Below are 22,920 nucleotides of genomic sequence, written 5' to 3'. Positions count from 1 at the left end.
TGTGTGCCACAACCTTGCCACAAGTTTTTTATTTCTGTATGAGCCTTGAAATTCCTTTTTAGGTAGTGGAGAATCAGTCCCTTTGAAGGTCTCTTATTTGCATCAAATTTTTACACTTTCTCTAACTTCAGTAGGATTCCTGCCTAGAGATGGGTCATGCTCATGGAGTCAATGGGTTATGTAACTTATCTCAGAGCATATCAAATTCTTGTTCCCATTATTTAACAATAAGGATGAGTTAGTATATTTTTTTAAGTTAAAATGTTCATTAATGAAAATGGATTTTAAAAAAAAAATCATAATTTGATTAATAATGGTAATCTTCTGATACTGCTTCAGTGACTAGTCTTCTTTTCTGTAATGTAATCGGTCAAGTCTGATGTCATTATCATAGATGTGATTTAACTACTTTCATTATGGTTTACTCTGCATAATAAAGGAATCAGAACCTTACTGAAGGAGTTCTGTGCAACACAGTATCCAAGTTCTAATTTTAGAACCATCACCCTTCAGCTTTAGGTATTAAATTTTACAACTTAGCAACTACAAATGAAATCAACAGAACTCCTTCAACAAGGTTCTAATAGCGAAGTTGCACTGGCAGCAACCATGTTCTAATACTACTGTTGCAGTAATCCTCTATATAAAATGTTGTCACCTTTATTCTTCCAAGTACTAACATTCTTCACTAGGTTCAAGTTTAATTGCATAATGTTAAACAGACCAATATAAAATAAATAAATACAGCAAAAACAAAGATACAATAATAGTGAGGTTCTCTTTTATTTAATCATTCATATGGAAAAAATGGGTATATCCACTTTCATTTTCAAAACAAAATTGACACGATGTGTATCAGCTTTATGTAAAATTTTGGTGAAGACAATTCACTTTATAGTCATGCATGAATTAATTGAATCAAAGTAACTGAGTAAAAAATAAAACAAAATTAAACATAAAAAACTGCATAGAATATCGTAACAACAAATTTATGATGTACAATTAATATCTGTTTTAAATGCATACATGTACAGTACAAACATAAGTGACATAACATTATAAAATGAAGAATCCCTAAAGTTTGCTGGTTGGGTGTCAGTGATATTGTCTTATTGCAAAATAAATGACTACCACTCTGAAACATTTAATGTTATTAATGATGCAAGCATTTAAATTTATAATGGACTTAACTAATCTCTTTTTTAATTCAATTTTCAAGGAAAATAGAGATGGTTGGACCAAAAAATGTTACAACTTAATATAAGTGCAAAGTTTTACCCAAACCCTTACATGTATTCTAAATTGAATTTTCAGGTAAAAACAATGAGCTGTATGATGTATTAAAATGTTCTTACCAAATCCCATCTTGTGTGATTCTGGTACAATCTCGGAATTTATGAAGAAGAAAAAAAATGTCGTAATAGTTATGTTGGTACAGTTCAAACCAAACAGTGACAAATGGAATAAAGATACAACCGACATTTCAAATATACATCGAAGAACCAAGGCAAATGTAAGTATGTCTCTCTTTAACACAACCATAACTGTGTTATTAATTGGGTCTCTATTTTTCACTTAAGAAGCACATGGAAATATCACGAAAAGTTTAAAAAATGAAAGAGTTTCTTATAAAGCCTTTAGATATTTCCCTTATAAATGGATTAAGGACAGTATAATACTTCTTATGCAAACCTGTACAAATTACTGACAAATCTCTAATATAATAGTGCAATCTTATATGATACATGAAATAACATTTATTTACAATTACTTACAACTACTGCAATTTTTAATAAAACAGCATATAACAATAAGACATGAATTTTAATATACATTTACCATACTCTCAACAACCATTGCTTGTTATGGCCTTCATGTGTACAAATTATATATTTTTAACAAGAACTATTCCTACACCTTCAAAAGGAACAAAGGGTAGGGCAACTTTATGTAAATAATTACAAAAAGACAAAAAAATCACATCTGCCATAATGTACAATAATTTCTAATGGGATTAGATATATCACATGATTTTTAAATAACCACAAATCAACTATGGCTATTAGTGATAGATGCATTGCTAAGGGACCCACTCATTACAAATTGTTCTATAGGGCCCAAAACAGAGGAACTTGTGTTGGAAAACCAATGTTGGGAGAAGACTGGCCTTTAGGAGACATGACTGCTCAAAATAATGATATGGGATGCCTCTAACTCCTTCAAGGACAAATAAATAAAAGCAATATCCCATCTAAAGATGTGGAGCTGACTGACAAGGGCCACAACTCTGTCCAACATTCGATGAGACAAATCTCATAAAAGACGTATCTAGGTCTATTAAACAATGTTCTCATCAAATTGCATCAGAATATGTTTAATGATTATTAAGTCATGCTGATTACATGCAGCATCCCATGTAAATATATCAAATCTATTGACAAGGAACATAACTCTGTCCAAAATGGGACTGATGAGATGAAAACCACCTATTACTGTACTGTCAAATAGACATGCATAACATGGCTTTTTTGACTCAAAATAAAACACAGAAATATAGCTCAGACTCTGGAAACTAAACAAAGCATGTGCTAATGTCATGTTCATGCCAAAATATACATGTCTATTAGTAGAACTCCAAGTGGCCAAGTTGGCATGGTATCTGCAAGGTGATATTTTGTTGTGTTTTGAACACATCTATCCATGAATACTGTGTGTGGGAAAAATGGGCAGTTAAAAGATTTCTTGATTGATTTTCTTTATTGTCAGCAGCTGTTTATATTTCATGGGGTTGTAGTAGTTATTAAAGCAGAATATATGTACTTTTAGGGAAAGCCGATTAATAATCTACAGTATGTGGTAAATCGAAAGTGCAAACAATACTGAGGTAAATCAATAATTTACCAGAACAAACAAAATAAATAGGGTTTTACCCTGATAATTACTATCAACAATTTTTAAAAATTAATTACTAATTATATATGAACATTCTTTGAATTTAAAGAGTGTTTGTAGCAGTTAATAGCTTTTTTCTTCACACTTTACATAACCTTGTTTTACTTACCTCAATCAAAAGGGGAAATGATGACAAGAAAATAACTGTGCACAGTTTAGATCTTTTAGTTTGTCATTCTACTATCTCATGTATTGACAGTGAGACTGTATCAAGATGCACTAATGGTAGAACAGAGTGAAAATTTTATCATGATACGCTAATTGCAGAATAGTGTTGAGACTGTATTAAAGAATAAATATTATAATTCATCCATGCATCAGTGATATTGAAAAACCTCTAATAATTACTACAGTATTAAAAGTCCCAATGGGAACTACTTTATGCTAGTTGGCAGTAGTATTCACTGAGAGGAAGCAAAGTCCCAAATTTGCCAGAGAATATTCATAAACCTGAAATCTGCAAAATGCAAGGTCAGTTGGACAAAAAAAAAACATGGGGCCAGCAGAATGTTTTCTGTAGAAATTTGTCCAAAAAATTGGTTTAAAATTGTTTGAGATTACATTATTTTTTCTCTTTTTTTGTAATGGCAGCCATATTTGAATGCTGATCAGCATTCCTAAAACAAACTCGATAGCCCTTTATTCCAGAATGCCTTATGTCAAAATTTGTTATATTAAGTACTCGTTAATGTTGGAAATTGATTAAAGGCTTTTTTAATGTTACTAACAGTGACAACATCCGAAGGCTAAGCGGCATCCATGACCCTTCATGCATAGATGCTTTAAGGTTTGTCAATTTTTTTGGGTAATAGTAGCCATATCTGATGGTGGATGGCATGATCTGTAAAAATTTCATGGAAGGTCAAATAAGGTTGAAATCTGGTAAGTGTTTTAGAGTAGTTATTGAAAGGTTTTTAAAATTTTTTTTTAAAACAGCCTTATTTGATGGGAGATCAGCAGCATTTGTACAAACATTGTACTATATCCTAGCTTTTTGTTGCTGAGTGACAAAAACGGCAAGATTCCATTTTAACAAAACCTAGGGGCATAAATTTTGTGAAAGAACCATTAGCACTGAAGCTTTATTATTTTTAAAGTTGTTTTATTAGTAAAATAGTGAATCCATGATTTCATTGCAAGTAATAGTGAAACTTCATCTCATCCTTTAGGAATTATTTGCGTGTCAATTTATGAATTTTAAGTTCACTATAACTCCGAAACTTGCTTCTTCATAATGAACCATATATGTGAAATATAGCGTTTTATTTATGAAATACTCATTTTGCTTGGTTGCCTTGATATCTCGGATCACACTGTGAATAAGTAGACTTATTTAAGACAGTTTAATTATATCATTTACATAATTTTTATAACTGCTCAATGGAATGAGTTGACCAGACTCATGACCATGACTGCTAGCTCACCTCCCTTATCTGATCTGATACAAAAGACATAGTTAACATGATAACACAAAAGCAGCTCTGCTTTTAACTGAGTGTAAGAACAAACGCTTTTACATCTGGAGGTCAAAACACAATCGGAACTTAATTATTCTCACAGAAATGCTGGCAGACATAGCTCTGATGGAAGACTGACATTTTTCACATTTCAGTACAAGAGGGCATATTGCATTTATGATGATTACACTTAAATCAAATTAAAAGACAGAACTAAAACACCAATTTGACCCTACAAAACTTATTTAATTAGTATTTATTAATTGTTGCCACCAGCAGGCACTGGTGACATTTTCACTGATTCAAATTTTTTGTTGAATATTGTTTCTTTTACAGTGTACTTAGAATGATGTTTGGAAAGAAAATTTAACAAAATATATTACTTATTAAAAGTTGAGAACTTCACAAAGTTTATTGAAATTTCAGGGTACTAACCACCATTTTTGATGATAAATCAAGCAAGATATCCAGTTTTCATTATCAAATTTTGATCATGATTTTAAAAAACTGGATCCACATCTGAACCCTTGTAAGTGAGTTTTCAAGTTATCTGAGTGTGTTATCAAGGGAGTGGTGTATATACAGATGGAAAAGCATTTAAGCCTTGCTGTTTTCAATAAAATTGTAAAATTATGTTGATTGATTTTTGTGAAGAAGTTGAACAGTATTTCTTTAAATAATGGTTGCAATATTTGATACTGGATTGGCATTATTTGCATAAATTTGAAAGGCCTTTACACAATGATGAATGCTGGAAAATTTGGTCAGACTCATTTCTTTTCTTTTTTTCATCTTTTCTTTTCAAAGATGTTATTTCATGGTTTTTCTACTGTTCATAACTGCAGGCATATTTCATGGTGGATCAGTATCATATGAACCAATATGAAAGTCAGATCAGCTAAAACCAACCAAATTTCATGACTGTAAATGAACCGATGTCAGGGAAATGGACATAAATGCAGATGATGATACTTGTGTTATACCTATGGTTTACATACAGGACAATTTTGACTGAGGTATCTTCTTCCATCAAAAAATGATGTGCTTATCAAAAGGTTACTATCTTTCATAACCTTAAATTAAAATATTTTATCTTAGCTTGTACAAAAACAGTATATTATTTCATTTGGTGTTCAAAAACAAACAAGAAAAAGAACCATTACCAGCAACAATGGCACCTGTGATAATGAGGTACTCATGAAATTAAAAAACCAAAATTTTGCATCTTCATATGTAGGGTAATGAATATAAAACATGCCCAGATTTTGCATTTGATACATGTCAATCCACCAGAAAATGCCAGCCTGGATGTATCCAAATCGACTTTATTTATGCTTTCCAGAAAAATCACAATGTTAATAAATCTTCCAATATCCATTGCAATATAATTACAGATTATGAAAATCTATGCTTCAAATCAACTCAAATTTCACCCCGAGTAAAACAACACTAAAAAAAAAAAAAAAAAAAAAAAAAAGGAGGATTCTGAATTTGATTTTGAAGGTATTAAAGACAGAAAAATGCAAGTGTTTTTCTGTGTCAGGAGTAGAATAATGTCTGACAGTCATTCAAAAGCTACAATAGTGACAGGCTCTTTAGGGGCATGAACTGCACACAAAAAACTTAGAAAGGCCTAATATCACAATGTATAACTAGTATGTGTGTGAAAAGATGTTAAATCACTAAAGCAAATATAACCTATTATAGTACAAGTCACATGGGTCATGCATGCGCATTTACTCATTTTAAATTAAATATCAATTAGTTTTTAAAAAATCTAACAATACTTTTCTTTAACCAAAGTCTATTCAATACCAATTTTTTTAATGACCTGTACTTCAACTGTCTTCAAGAAACTTCCCAAAGAAAATTATCTATCTCTGCGTTCTCTTACAATGGTGGCCATGTACTAAGCTTGGGTCAAAATTAGAGCGTGTCAAGTGGAATTGTTACAATTGAGGTAGTATGAATTTGTGTTTATCAATATGCGTAACTTTCACTGTGATATCACAGCATGTATATGAATCCAACTGAAGTGAATACTTGCCACTTAAAGGTATGCGGAATCACATTCTAAAAATGGACACCCATTACTGAAATAATCAGTGTTGCATGCCTACATGACCCATGTGACTTGTATTATAGTTAATTTTCTTCTTTTGTATTCTTTTTTTCTGCTTCACAGTTTAATATCCAATAATAAGTTTAGTTACTAATCAAGATATTTACAACAGAAACAATGATAAATATTCATTCAGTAAATTTTGATTAAAAAAATAAAATAAAATTCAAAATGATAACACATCCACTAAAATATTCTAGCCATCATTATGCATTCACTATACAGAAAACACATTTGATTTCCATGCCAGGCTTCACTTATAAACAGAGACACTGTCATGTGGTGGCCTGCACAAAAAGGCCATAATGCCATAACAGCAAAAAGATAATGTTACAATTCTTTCTTGACAAGTGAGAAGAACTCAAAATCATTTTAGTTATTGGCAACTTTATGATCACAATAAATATTTATTGCCAAGCACAGGTATTTTATGAGAATGTTAATTACCTATTCACAACTGACTGCTTAATTACCTGCAAACACACTGAAACATTTACTTGAAGGAAAAAAAGCATGTCTGAAACACAAGTTCAGGAAAACTAAATGCTGTAAAACATTGTCCAAAACATTACAAGGCATTCCAAAAAGCCTTTGCTGAACAGGACACTGACAGACACAACCCTCACTGTGCATCTGCTGAGCATTTTAGAGAAAGTGTGATTTTGAAATATGCCAATGTTAAAAATAACTTTTGAGTGTGCATGCATGTACACTGACTGTTGGTGCATCATGACAACTACATCCGATCCAATTGTTTGCTTCTGTGTTGAGCCTGAAGTGCAGGATTGATTTCCTCCAAGTTTTTTTTGTTCCATGCCTCAAAATCTTGACCCTGTGCACTCCCTGGCATGCATTTTTCATTTTGGAAAAAGACAAACCAAAATACACCGACGCCTACACTTTTTTGTAATGGATGTCCATCCTATCTATGTTGGCACTAGCAATGACCAAAGTCACTGAAGGTCAGTTCATGTAATGCAAGTTTTCAGTACAACTGATACATTACAATTAAGGAGATTAAGACCATCAAGTAATTCTCAAAATCTGTCACTGTAGCAATAATACAAGTATTCATTACAAAATCTGTCTCAACTGCCTTTGGCATCACTATAAATTTTTGTTACACAAAACTAATAGAAAATTAAACCTTAAGTGATGCTAAGATGGTGGCAAACAAAGTCTAAGTCAGACAAATATTTTTCCAAGCCCTAGGGCTAACAGAATGCTGGTCTCATCTACCCATATCCTGAATTAAGGTTGCCTTGTGGGTTACTACATGATCATTATACAAATCGTACATTTTTTTAAAAATGACTGAGAAAAAAAAACATAGTTTGAAAAAGAAACATTTTCTCTAGATAACCTGATTAGTAAAATGGACACCAAGGTCACTGTTGCTAAAAATTTATGTAGATAACAGAATCCAAGGAAATTTAACATATCTGTTCCCTCAAGCCCAGAAAGTTTGCTATTGATTTGCCAGTCATATGATCTAATGTCCCTTAACCAAAAACAGATTCATCCTATGCATTTCTGGAAAATAGCTCCAGCATTACACCACAGATGATAACTCGAGTTCAAGAAGACAGTTAAACTCAACTTGGTACAAGCACTGTCATACAAACACATATAAAACACATATAAAAGGTAGGTGAACTGATAAGTTAACATTCTGAGCTGTACACGTGGTGGACTGTACTGGCAAACTTCATTCTCTCAAGATATAATGGCAGAAATCCTATTCAAGTCTCATTTCAACATTTGTCTCCTCTGAACCAACAGCTGTGTGCTCATCAACAATTGAAAGAATTCACTCTGGAACATTAGTCCTTGAATCTGGCCAAACAAAAGTGACTGCCTGGGCAGCAGACATATTTGTATAATTTAGCACTGGACTCCAAGTATTGTGACAGTGTTTTTAGACAATAACATCCATGTGAACTCTTGTGTAATATGAGGTCTTCTGTTGATAAATGCAGCATCTATGAAAAGTAAAGAACTGAAAGGCCTTCATCAGCTACGTTTCCATGATGTGGAATACACCGATATAAATGAGTCTGTGCTGCCAGCTGCCAACTTGACCTTTAATGAAATAAAGGATAGTGAAGATAACATCATAATGCAACAGATGGATACAATGTAAACACAATGTAGGCTTGGTTTTGTGAATGTAAATAATTTTATCATAAAACATTCAAATTTGTTAATCCATAGCATAAAGCCATTAAAATGATCATGTGACACTAACACAAAAAGAAATCACTGAGTAATGCCAAATCTTTGCAGTTACATGATATGTAGAATCTCAAATTCATGTTAATTACAATGAAACTGTTTGAATAATACAATATGGCATGAACTGCTTCAAACATTATTCAATTTAAAAAAATTGCCTCAACTAAACCGATCAAATTAAAAAGTACTGATCTGCAAGAACTTTGTTCATCATGAGGTTATGATTACATATTTCAGAATTTTGTGGTTTGTACCTCTATATACATGCCAAATTTGAATGATATTGAATGGCTTTTTTTCTGAAGCTAGCTTGGTAGTCCTCTCTAATTTTTTTGTAACAGATCTGGTGAGCTAAAACCTATTTAGTAACAGATACAATAATGTCACAATCTAGATGAGAACACTGTGATGGCTGTATCACAGAACATGGAATATATTCGCCTTTGTTTCTTACCTTGTATGGATGAAATGCCAGAGCACTGATTGCACCAATTCTCTGACCCAGGAACCCCTCATGGTATTTGATTGTGCTAAGATTATCTCCAGACTGGTTGTAGACTCCAATGTATTGGTTTAGGGAGCCACTAAAAACATAAATGTAATGAATTTAAAGATTAATTTGGTGCATTCTGGTATAAATGAGATAGCAATCAATGAAATTTCATATTTTGCCCTACCCAATGTCTTGTGTCTCATTGTTATTCTCTGTAGGTATTAAGACTGCTGCAGTGGTATGAAATATATTTAATTCTGCTTCTAAAACTCATCAGCTCACAGAACTCCTCCATGCATTGTGTGTGTGTGTGTGTGTTTAGTTCATCTGCATGTATGTTTGTTGCATATGACTTAATATAAAACCACTATCATTGGTTATGTATATACTTGCAAGACTGAAAACACTCATTCTTATTATATCAAAGGACACAAAAAATGGCACATTCTCTTCATGCTGTCAGTGGCCCAGTTCCGGTACTGTCAAGATTTTAGGAATGTACAAAAGTGCACAAAAATGTACATAAATTCCACCTGATCATTGCTGGTATTGACATTGTACTATAAAATTTATGCAAAGCTATCTGTGAAGTGAATGCAGTTCTCAATACGTATGTGAAAGTTTCTTTTTCTCCATGTAGATTACTCTGAATAATAATAATAATAATAATAATAATAATAATAATGATGATGATGATGATGAAAATTAATACCATGCCAGGACATCAGCATGAGGATGGAACTCCACAGCAGTTAATCCTTGCTGTAGATTTAGGAAGCGAACGCTCTCTGTAAATCTGGGGTCCCAGAATCGTAGGCAACCATCATTACTGCAAGCACAACATCAAAACAATTATTTCAATAGATAATTAACTTCATAAGGCACATCCCAAAATGTTCACAATAACTGATTTTTGACAAATGAGTCTGGGTTGTGCTATACGTGTAAATGAAGTCTGTATGTGTGATTTAGGATTACCTTTTTAGAAGTCATTCTGAGCAAGGACAAAATAAAATTTCAAACACTATGGTATATTACTCAGTTTGGAACAAACTGTTTTACAAATTTTGAATAGGTGTTTTATAAACACTGTAAACACACACTTACCACACTAAACAGTCTCAATCACCATGATATATATCATGACTTTGAAGGTAGGCACTAAAAGTCTTGAAAATTATCAAATGGCACTGTCAAGGGCCAGTTCAGGGAACATTCAATTACATGGATTTTTTATGATATATTTTTCCCATTATCTAGTACTACCACATATACTTCCTTGTAAGTCGAGTCCAACTGCAAACAACACAGACCCTGATTTGTGGTTGCATAATGCAGTGGCAGAATGGTGTTTATGTTGTTTGTTCTACTGATTACTCCTAACAAACTGCATATACCTAAGTCTTCAGCCCAAACCATTTAAACTCTATGCACTTAACCCTCTAATATGTTGACCCCTGTGTGTGGAGAAAACAATGGCATACAAATGAAAAATCAGTTAAGCATCACACTGTGCTGTGAACTGGATGCTAATAATAAAACATTCCAATGGAAATTACATGTATGACTACACAATATATAATAAAAAAAGATTTAGTTAATATCACTCAAAACAAAATAAAATACTGAATTTTACATACTTTTAGGAATTACTTCATTTATTTCAAAGAAACTAAAATACTGAATTTTACATACTATCAGCCTAAGACAGATAATAAAAATGGTGCTGACATACTTTTTTGCCTGATGAAGTCACACAGGTGAAGTGTAAAATATTTGTCTATGATGACAGACAAGAAATAGAATATAGCACGAGTATATTTCCCTGGTGTAAAAAAGAAAGAGAAAAAAGTTCTGTCACTCATTGAACTGATGAAAGCAGTAGCTGACAAATTGTTACCAATCCCTCTAACAATCAGGTGACCAGCACTCCTAAACCTAGCTAAAAGACATGACATATTTCTTTAGCTTGGATGGGCTGGATTTGCAAGGTAGTGGATGTACTCTATATACAGTATGACTGGTAACATACTTGAGGAAGAAACCAAAGTGCAAGGTTCTAACTGACAATCTTGGAAACATGTCCAATTTCGATGTCTGTCCCTTAGCCTGGCATTTCTGCAGTTACACGAACACCACTAAATTTGAAAAATTACAAGAGCATGCTCTGAGATTTATGTATGATGATTACACAAGTAGTTATCATGGATTTGTACTAAAGGCAAAAATGCCATAGAATGAGTTACCAAATCACTGTAGTGACCAATCAAATTCAAATTTATTTCAAGCATTTTTTTTTTCATCCTAGGAAGGTAAAGACTATATTCGAATACCCCCCCCCCGCCTTCACAGACCATGATGATGACACCTAATACCTGTGTTACCCATTCATTTTCTGTCCTTGTCTTATGTACCATCGAGTGTCTTACTGTAAGCTCTTTCGGTTAAAGGCATAATCTACATCTCAGCATGCCTTTACTCCTAAAATGGGGCTCTTGTTTTAATTTAAATTTTGATTTTAACCTTTAATTGTACGTAACATTGCATTTTTTCTACACTATTCTTTTTTCATCTATCAGATCATCCTGAGTTTTGTTTTTTATTTGTAGTTACCTCAATACTAAATTCACTTTTAATTACTGCCCTTTTTTAAATGCTTTGCTTTCTTATATTTAAGTTGTGCACTATGCACCTGTCTTGTGCTGTGCCTGTATGTCTTGCAAATCTTGTTTGTTTTTATGCCTTTCTAGTTTGTTTTTTTATCATGTCAGCAAAAAGCACATTCATGTGGTTTTTGTGAAATCTTACTAAAAAAACTTCTCACGATGGACAGAAGAACAAATGTACAAATGAACAGAAGAACCAAATTAGACACCCCTCTGAGTGCATAAAAAAATAAGGAAAAATTGGCAAATGTTTCTCATATATTTCCTTGATAATTTTCAGTGCCAAAACATTAATTTAAAATTAAGGCAAGAACAGATGAAGGTCAATGAATGAGTCAGTGGATAAAATGACAACGCAAGAGAAAAAATGCTGTCATTCATAAGTGATGCGTGTTGCACTCAAATATAAGTGCTTACTCTAAACAGAATGCTTGTGATTCTTTGCCAGTAGTCCAAATCTCAGTGGGATCTTTTATCAAAATCACATGTCCATGTCATATAACAATAAATATTAGTGAATCTTTAAATCAGTTATTATAAACCACACAGAAGTTAAGCACATTTGCAATATCAAGAAACATGAATTTTAGGCAATACAATAATTCTTTTCATAAACACAGATTAAATGAAATGGGTCACTTTATTGTGGCATATGTGATTCAAACTTAAAATGAAATGCTGCCAAAAAGTGAACAATTTTCCAATATTTTTAAAACATTAAATTAATTGGCAGTAATTTGCTTTTAACAAATACCCACAAGTTTATCTCACTTGTTGGGCTGATATGATAAAATATGAATACTAAAATCATTCTGAATAGCACTGGTAGTTCCTTGTATCAATCAATCAATTAATCAATCTCTCTCTCTCTCTCTCTCTCTCTCTCTCTATGCTGCTTCCAAAACAGCCATATTTGACAGACATAGTAAAACCTGTCTTGTGAGACCATCCCTTCTGCCAATAAGATGCATCAAGACAGACAGTCTCTCATAAAGGGTTTGTGCATGATTACAATTTTTCAAGATCAAAAAGTAGCAGGTTTAAGAAGGGAAAATATCCACAACTGCCATACATGCATTTTATTCATTATTTGTAGCTCTTGTCAAAATATTTAATCATTTCATATCAAAGTAATTTTGAACAGCAATAACGATATATATCTATAATAAAACATTTACTATTAAATTTGACGATGATGTGTACATGACAGGTTAGCTATGAATTGCAAAATTAGTATTGTAATATTGATGTATCCAGTCCAGAAGTTAACTTGACATGTCCATACATTTTAAACACACTTCAAATTAGCTATGAAAACACTTATTATCCAGTGCATGAATTAGTGGCTTTAATCTGGATTCAGGTAAATATGCAATATATATGTACTAATGAATGAAAATTAAAAACAAAATTAAATGTCACAGTTTGTCAGTGACTATTTATCCATAATACTATCCAACATAATTTTTGGCTATGAAAATGCAGTGTTTATCTACTGAATAGATATATCAATGTGAAAGTAATTACCATGTCCAATTACAAAATTAGTTTTATGAATGAAAGATGTTTTCAATGCAGTGCTATAGCTCTGTTCATTATAAGTAGTATTCTCTATTCCACAGAGCAGATGGAACTCAAGAAAACATTTTTATTACTAAATACTTTTCATACATACGACTGCTAAAAAAATAAGTGGAAAGTCAGTCCTGCCTTCTCAGTTGCTCAATTTAATATGTCCATTTCAAGTGATATAAGTAATGTAGTCCGCTTTGCGTGAATTGTCTTGAGGGTGTATGTTTTCAGGCTGACTGACAGCTCCACTGTCCTTGCATAAATTGTCTTGAGGGTGTATGTTTTCAGGCTGACTGACAGCTTCACTGTCTGTGCATGAATTGTCTTGAGGGTGTACATTTTCAGGCTGACTGACAGCTCCACTGTCTGTGCATGAATTGTCTTGAGGGTGTATGTTTTCAGGCTGACTGACAGCTCCATTGTCCATGCAAGATTTGTCTTGAGGGTGTATGTTTTCAGGCTGACAGAGACCTAAGAGCACAGCTCCACTGTCCTTGTGTTGATTTTACTTGGCAATCACATGGGCTATGACAGATAAATCCAAGGTTATACCTTATCCTACATGTAGCCAAAACAAGCAGTGGTATGATGTCATTTTCCTTTAAACTAGACAGCAGCTTTGCATAAAGATGTCTGCTAAGAATATCAACGAGTGCTGTACCTTTTCTTTACAGTGACAAGGGACAGCAAGTTATGTACAACAGTAGGAAAGTTTACTTCATGTTTGCCACTCTTTGACCACTCTGTGAAAGATGCTGATGATGAAGTAAATTTTAATAGAACTTTTTACCGTACATACTCGCTTATACGATGAATCCAACTGCAAACTGCATATAGTAAATATGAAAAAGATAGAAGTTTTGTTTTGAATAAACTTTGCTGTCAATGGCTTTAAGTGCCTAATCCTTAAATGCTGAAAGCCTGGTTTTCATAGTGGTCTTTAAAATACTGAAAAACCTAGCTACAATCTTAACTAAAGCAGTGAATTAATCTTGTTTGCTTGTACACAAGTGCAAAGGATTTAAGCAACTTCCTTCATACACATCTATATCAAAGCCATCAAGGGCAAATCTTAAAACTTGTCAACTTATACCTCTGACATAAAAAGGACTGACATAAAACAGATGAAGTTTACAATTTTAGAGAGGGCCCCAAGTGGCCGAGTGGTTTAAAGTGTTCTCTGTTACGGATCACTGCCATCTCACCTCTGTTTGCGTGAGTTCAAGTCTCGGATTCGGCTAATGTATGTGAGAAAGCTTGCCAGTAGCTTCTTGTGGGTCAGTGGATCTTTCCAGGGCTTTCCCGGGTTCTTCCTCCACCATTAATACTGGCTGCCATGAATAGTCTATCGTGTGCTGAAAAATGGCGTTAAGCCCTACAACAACAACAACAATTTTAGAGCATCACAGAATGGAAAAATGTCTATAAATCTGACATAAATTTTTCGATTTTCTTACCTAGCACTGATTATCTTGCCCTCTGGCCCCTGCTGAAAGTAAACTTTGAGAATCCATCTTGTGTGCTCCCTCAAAGTCATCACTCGGCTGAAAGGGAAAAATCGTAATAAATGGGCTTGTCTTAGGAATGCGGAAAGTATAGACTTAACAAAAGCATTTATGTGTCAATGAATAATAAGAGGTCAGCTTGCATCAATCGAAACTGTGTATCTCTTTTACTCACCATTCTGCTGGTGACAGTCTCCTATCAAAGAGACGCACAGTTCCATCACCACATCCAGCTATTAGTAATGACCTCCCACATGTATCTGAGGCCAGACTTGTAACACAGCTATCAGCACCAGTAGGAATGTCCTGGAATAAAAAAAATGTGCCACAAACTTATCACAATAAATCTACCTGAAGTGGAAAAGTTTACACAGTTATTTCCCCTTTATGATGTTCTCATTTTTTATAAATGAAAAGGTGCCCCCACCAGGGAGGTGGGCTTTTATTATGATGACATAATTGTAAACTGTAACACTCTGGTTCAGGCTGCAGTTTCCTTTCTGAAGTGGGCCTAGAAAGAAGAAAGCACTGCAGATTCTACTAAAATGCCCCTCCCTTCTACATTTCACATTTCTTGAAATGCAACAGTGCTACTTACTGTTTAATTATTTTTCATCATGATTTGGTGGATCTCATGGTTACTACAATAAACCAATGATTTTAAAGATCCAAACAACGAGCCTTCAATTAGACTGTAGGATCCCCTTCTCCAATTAATACACATGGTTCCCACACTTTTCTGAAGATAAATTTCCAGATCATTTCCAGGGGTTTTCCAAGGATGAAATGAATTTTTTCAAGGTTCACATATGAACATTACTGAATGGCATTAAAGAGCATTTTAGATTACAAAACATGCATTTTCTAAATTTAAAGATGCTTCTCTTTGAAGACTCTCCAAAACATCTAAGTCAGAAAAGATGATCATGTACAAAACCACAAAAGGTATCACAAAAAACAAGTTTGATTATATTCCTATAAATTGGCATGTAAAGTCATTTCAATGTACAGAAAAAAAAGTCTAACTTAATTTTGCTGCATTATGTTGCCAAGTGGGAACAACATAATGAACATAAATTATGTTTTGTTTCCTTTCCAACCTTTAATTCTAAAGAGTTTTATAGCAAAATATATATATATGCATTTCATAGAAAGTAACATTTCCTATTACAGTATAAAAAAAAACAATAAATGAAAATAATTGGAATCTTGCCTTGTAATGAAAATAGTTTATCTCTGAATCCGTGCCAAATAAAATCCCAAACAAGATTTTTCAAAAAACCTAATCTCCATAAGATGATCTGGTAAAAACTCTATCATTTAAAAAACATTTTCACATGGGTTGATTTAATTTGGACAAAAGACCTTCAAAATTGTACACTGTTGCATAAACAAGGACTGAAGTTTTGTAAAATCAACCTGTCTTCTTGTAATTCATTAAACCCATCCCCAAACCTGTATTGATACAGGGGCTTGTATCGTGTTTTAAATATATAATACAAGGGGTGACAATTTTTCATTTTAGCTCTGAGATTCAACAATCTGGACTACAAATTTGGCTTAAAACGAATAGCAGTCCGTTTTCTAATCTGGGTTTTCTACGAATATTCTGACCTATTTTTCATATTTAAATATTTAGGTTGGGGTGTGGGGTCATCATTGCAATTGAATATCGAAAATTTGGAATTTACCACCACCATGTGGTAGCAACATATGGTAGTAGTTTACCAGCGGGCCCAGCAAATTTAAACTTATGTTACATTGACTCATACCTGCATGAAATTGATAGGAAAATGATTTATTTTCTCAGAAATGGCAAGTAATATAAACATTTTGTCTTTAATCCGCTGACAGACTAGATGAAACTACAGCATAGATGAAACCTGACCCAGTACTCACCATTTGCATTACTAGTCACATGACTTCACAAATCTCAAACGATGACATCAGAAGTCCAATAGTTACCTGATATCAACAACAAACTCCTTTTTAATGTTGTTGTACAGAAATTCAATGATATTAAATGAAAGTCAGATAATTTGTGTAGAAACCAGCAATCTGGCCTGGCTGATTTATCAAGCAGAGAGCATATGTCAATGGGCTCATGGTCATTCCATATCCAAGTCGTTTCATACCCAGTGGAAATTGGTAATTTCATACCAAAGGTGCCGGTCGTTTCATTCCCACGGTGCTAGTCGTTTCGTACCCAAGGTGCTAGTCGTTTTGTACCCAAGGTGGTGGTCGTTTCATACCCATTAATTTACATGGTCAAATATACAGTATTGTCCTATTTACTGCTCCCTCTCTAGGACTTATCTTTTTCCTACCTTAAAAATTGCATGAGCAAAGTATATCCAGGCAAAAAATTGACCAAACACAAATAATTACAGTTAACTGTATTGTTCTCACTGTATAATAGCATCTATGTACTAAAAAGAATTAACAAAAATTCACACTGCCAGTAAAAATAAAAATAAAATGTTGGCCATGTTTGAATAACTGAACAAGTCCATTTTTTTTTCTATCGTTCAAATTAACATTGTCATATATCTTGGTATTATTTAGTAATAACTAATGTGACTGAAACAATTACAAAGGTTTATCCTCTCAAAGCAACTAGAAATTTTGCAATCTTTTAATAATGGGGCTGAATGCAGATAATATAGTGTTGCTTGATTAAGTTTCTTTTATCCAAGGACCATTACTGGTGTTTATTTCATGCAACTAGCATCAATGCCATAGTTTTATCTTGCCTTTCGGCAGATTAAAGACATAACAATTTTAATACTAACAATTTCTGAGAAAATAAGTAATTTTCATATCGATTTCATGCATGTATCACTCGATCTAACAATGTTTAAGTTTGCTAGGCCATCTGGTAAGTGGCTATGCTTTGCCACGACCATGTTGGCCTCTTGTGATGCTAGACTGGTTTTCATACCTTCTATGTAAGGAAAGATATGGATATCGAGCTGACTTTGAAAATAAAAGTCTACTAGACGAATCTGATCAACTGAGCATTTGGACTGACTCAGCATATGTTTATTGCAAGCACCCAAATGATCCATACTGCACCCTCCAAAAAGTCTGGTTAGAACTCAATAAATTTAACTCACGATCAGTTTAGTTACGACTCAATTACGTGATTGTTTCGGGTGTCAAGTGGTGGCTGAAAATTCCCAGGTTTTTCCAGACTTTCATCAATATTTGCGAAATTCAAGGACTTTTCATGGTCGGGAGAAAAATTATAATTTCTCCTGATTTTTTCCCAATTTTCCAGTAGCATGAGAACCCTGGAGACATTTAAATACCAACAAAAAAGTCATTTTTCCTCCCAGGGCATGAAAACTGAAATCCTGCATAAAATGAATTCTCAGTACTTCTGGTTCAAATCATCTGTGTTCATAAATGTACACAGATCAGGATAGAAAAATGGAGATTTGTGAATATTTTGAACATGAAAAGTAGAAAAGTGTGACCTACTTATGGCAATACCTCTCACAATGAATCCAAAGAAGTCTCATAATATGCAGTAGGGTCTTAGTAAATTGTGCAAAATGCAAAATTCTTACTATTATCACTTAATACTGAAAGTAGGACAGTGTCACCTACTTTATGGTAGAAACTAAGTAACTAATATTCTGCAAGACAAATCAAAAGACAAAACTATATACACACACACACACACACACACACACACATGTACAATACTGACACGGGAATAAACTCTTACATATTATTTCCCATTGACCATGGCAAGGTGACACCAGTTTCAACTTGAGTGATACATCAGCTACAATGCCTGTATTCATGGGGAACTTTATCGTAATTTGGTTGGTTAAATATTTTTTGGAAAAACAATTTACTAAAAGATTTCTTTATCTTTTCAACAGATTATTCCAACCACATTAACATTAGAAATGTAGGCAATAACATACAGGAATGATGAGCATCCTACCTCTACCACAGGAAACCATAATGGGAAGAATGGCTGGATTTCTTAGGTGAAGGATATCCCTCTCTCTCAAGCAGCACAAACAAATGTCATGTCTAAGAAGAATTTAATGAACTCTACTTCCTATAAATTTTCTGGGCAAATCCAGTGAAAGTGCTTAAGTACTGCTCCTGAGGAGGTTGTGTTGATATAATGGGATCTGGTGGTCATCTGCACAGCAGCTACTGGACCAAGCAGATTAAAATATGTGAAGCTAGACCTTGGTTATAAACACTTGAGAAGGTTAACAATGCATATCAGCAGTGAGCTTCTAATCTGTCTTTCAAAATCATCCATCTAAGGTGCATTCCTGCCAAAGTATTCTTTTGACCATTTTCCTTACCTGGACTTTCATCTCCTTTTGTGAGTCCCAGACCCTTATGAAGCGGACATCTCCAGATGCCAACAGCATTCCAGTTTGTTGTTCCCAGTTTGTCACCAAACCAGACCCTTAAAGTAACACATGCATTAATACACAAATCACTCATATCTGTCACAATTTACAAAAAATTTATTTGTTATCAGTGTGTAATAATAATTTTGCACATTCCTATGTGCGTATGATCATGTTTTCCAGTCTAGAACAATGATAGAGGATAGCTCTTTTATCAAGTGACAGCCGCCCTTCATCACTTTACCTTTTTCTGCCTTGAGTCGCATGCAAAATTCTAACACTTGGTGGAATTTTTCTATCCTACATCATATGAAAGATTCTATTAACCTTTCGTCGATCATCTTATGTATGCTCCATAAGTCTAGGAATGTCAATGACTATAATAATCTTTTATCAATCAACAGATGTATGTTCTGTAAGACAGGTAGCATGATGTCACATCCAGTCACATTATACTGAGAACAGGCCGACCAGTCCTGACACTAACCTCTTAATGCCAAGCACCTAGCAAGGCAGCTGTTAGTACCATTTCTTTAAAATAAGTCTTTGGGGTTCAAACCCACCACATCCTGCATCCGAGGAGGTCACTCTAACTACTGGGCCACTGCAGCATTCCTGTAAGTCTAGGAATGTTCAATGACTATAATAATCTTTCATCAATCAACAGATGTAGGTTCTCTAAGCCTAGGAATGTTCAATACAAAATTGGAATAATAAGAGTTCTTAATATTTTTGTCTAACTGAATGAAATCTACCAACTTAGAATTTAGCAATATTAAAAACAGATGGCAAAGAAACTGAGCTTCATTTCATCTGCTTCAAACAGCTGCACTGGGCCTTACATACTCAGTCTAATTTTGCTGAGGCAGCAGAAAGTACCAATCATGAATTAACAGTTTAACCCATTATACATAATCACATACTGATGACAAATCAAAAAGGTGTCAAAATTACAGCAACACATGCACACACACACAATTTTAGAATACAGGCATGAGAAATGCTTAAGATCCTAAGTTATATCAAATATTAACTTTCATATCAGAACTACATTTATAAAGTAAATATTTTCTAATCACAGACCAGAAACAAAGCAGTGGCAATGGTACCTATATTTAAAGGTCACCTGAATAAGGTTCTCATTATGATGTTATATGTTTATATTTGACAAAAAGCAACATGTGAAATTCTTTCATGATACAGTAAATTGGTGCTAAGCAAGAGTTACTTAATTTCATTTAAAAGTTTAAAGACAATTTTACCAATGAATTGCAAAACACTTTGTCATATAATGTTAATTTTGTTTAGCATTTTGAAAGCGTGTCATAAATATATGTGCCCAACCGTGGCATAATATCTAAGGCCATAAAACAATATCAATTTTATGGAACATCATATTGCAATGTCAATCAGTATCAAAGAATCTCAGACTCTAAAGATATGAATTTACTCAACTCCTTAACAATAAACATTCATTTTACTGAAAACATCTTGTGTAGTATTATATTACCAACTTCATTCCAATCATGTAATTTCTAATTGTAATAACTGTAGGTTCCTCTTTTTCAAGGTAAAATGGAACATTATATTATTTTATTTGTTTATAAATTAAGTCCAACCTGCAAACTAAACAGACCCATATCTGCCATCTCATAATGCAACCGTACATCTGGGTCTATGCAGTTTGTAAGAAGGAATCAGTAAAACAAACAACACAGACCCTGATATGCAGGCACATTATGTAATGGCAGATCAAGGACTATATGTTTGGTAGTTGGACTTGACTTGCAAGCAGAGATAGTATTTAAGGAATGTATACCTCTGTTTAGAGGCAGCATGTCAGATAAGGCCTGAAATGTTGTCACCAGTTCTTTATCCTTACTAGAATTATCACAGATATAATTTCTCCATAACCGCACAGCCCCATCATCTGCAACAAAAAGAATTAACATTATGTAAAAGAAATTAAGTAAAAAAAAAAGTGAACAAAAACTGATACATATTAGCAACAAGAGCATCAGAGATGGAAGAATAGAGTTAGGAGGGCTAATTAGCAATTAAGATTTAAATAAATGCTGTATCTTACAACAGATTTAATCCAGGGGCTTCACTGTTATCATGCAGACAAGCTATGCTAATCACAGAGAGCTCAGCTGGTAGAGAATTGGACTGGAAATCCAGGGTTGCAGGTTTAATACCTGCCCAGGATATGCCAATCAAACTGCCTTTTATGTACATCTGCATTTTGAAACCTAATATATCACATACTCTTCAAAGGAAATGTGAATTCAACTCTGAAGATGTTTGGTTGAAGAAAAATGAAGAGATACTGTGTAGAAAAATTTCAACCACCCAGACTGGAAAAAAATCATTTATTGTGCATATTATTGTCCAAAAACCTAATGTGCAGGAAATACCTCCAAGGAAGCTTCTATTCAAATTTAAAAAGACCTGAAAGCATGGTTTTAGTGATATCTTGCATAATAAAAAAATAACGACCATTACTACTGAGAAGACTCTAACACTGTCAAATGTTACATGGTGCAACTGTGACATCATGACTAACCTGCAATGTAGTGCCACAACAAATCACATTTCCAGTTATTCTTCTATAATGTTTTCAAGAGAGTGCTTAAATGGGAATCAGGATATAATGACATTATTGATGATTTTACTGGTTCTGCTGGAGCATTTCTGGTAAAGACGATCTCCAAAATTAAAACCACCATTACCATCACCAATTCCTAAAATACAAGACCATTTTGCCCCAAATTACCAATAGGTCCATTCTATAAGACCATTACACATTAAATTAGGAGCATTCTACATAGAACCCAAGTGTAATCAACGATTACATAGCTTGCCTTGGCAAAACTTTCAGCAGTCTCATAGTAAAGATTATCATGCTGAAAATAAATACACATCACAGTGATCCTGAGAATTTTGGCCCATGTGATGAGGCATGAAAGAGATACAATAATAAAAGAGAACAGTCTTTATTATGATATCAAAGTACAACTACAACACTGAGTTGGTAAAAACCAGAGATTAATTTTTTTTCTTTCTTTTCATTTTTTGGTACAATCATCTTTCTTACAATCTGTTTCAGTAGCTATTTTTGTTGTCCATCCACAGAAGCCAGGTGAAAGTAACAGGTTTTGAGTACCCTTGGACTGGAATCAAGTATAACCATTGTCAGAAGAATAGTTCATGCATCATTAATTATCTTGATTAAGAATGTTCCATTTAAACATACATGGTACCTAGTAAAAGCAGTTTTTTGAAAATATATGCAGGATAATTTGATTTTACTGAGTTCAAATTAAAATGACAATAAGATTTTAATTTGCATCTATGGATGAGTAAACGATATTAAAAGTGCCTTCCCTGGGTCCCATGTATGTTTTACTGGAACAGTCCTTAGGCACTACAGCTGAGGTCTCTGGATATGAATGCAGCCCACTCTTTTACGTTCTATACTCATTCACAATGACAACATGCAGTTAAACATGCTGTGGAAACCTATCAAA

The 22,920-nt window shown here is 33.6% G+C and overlaps 1 protein-coding gene across 2 annotated transcripts in view; it reads right to left on the bottom strand.

The window, feature by feature from the left end:
- Window positions 1-764: 764 nt before the first annotated feature.
- The window catches only part of LOC149802713 (regulatory-associated protein of mTOR-like), a 119,231-nt gene continuing 97,075 nt past the window's right edge, over window positions 765-22,920 (bottom strand). For both annotated transcript variants that reach the window (XM_089952122.1, XM_089952123.1), the window contains 7 exons: window positions 21,210-21,320; window positions 19,340-19,446; window positions 15,178-15,308; window positions 14,955-15,041; window positions 9,972-10,088; window positions 9,221-9,350; window positions 765-8,613 (listed from right to left, as the gene is read on the bottom strand). In XM_089952122.1, coding sequence (XP_089808248.1) covers window positions 8,545-8,613; window positions 9,221-9,350; window positions 9,972-10,088; window positions 14,955-15,041; window positions 15,178-15,308; window positions 19,340-19,446; window positions 21,210-21,320 — 752 coding nt within the window. In that variant the 3' untranslated portion in view covers window positions 765-8,544. The remainder of the gene's footprint in view (window positions 8,614-9,220; window positions 9,351-9,971; window positions 10,089-14,954; window positions 15,042-15,177; window positions 15,309-19,339; window positions 19,447-21,209; window positions 21,321-22,920) is intronic.

This window comes from Sinohyriopsis cumingii, chromosome 3 (assembly GCF_028554795.1).
Source record: "Sinohyriopsis cumingii isolate HCF-2022 chromosome 3, ASM2855479v2, whole genome shotgun sequence".
NCBI classification, from domain to species: Eukaryota; Metazoa; Mollusca; class Bivalvia; order Unionida; family Unionidae; genus Sinohyriopsis; species Sinohyriopsis cumingii.
This window is presented reverse-complemented; position numbering and strand designations above follow the sequence as displayed.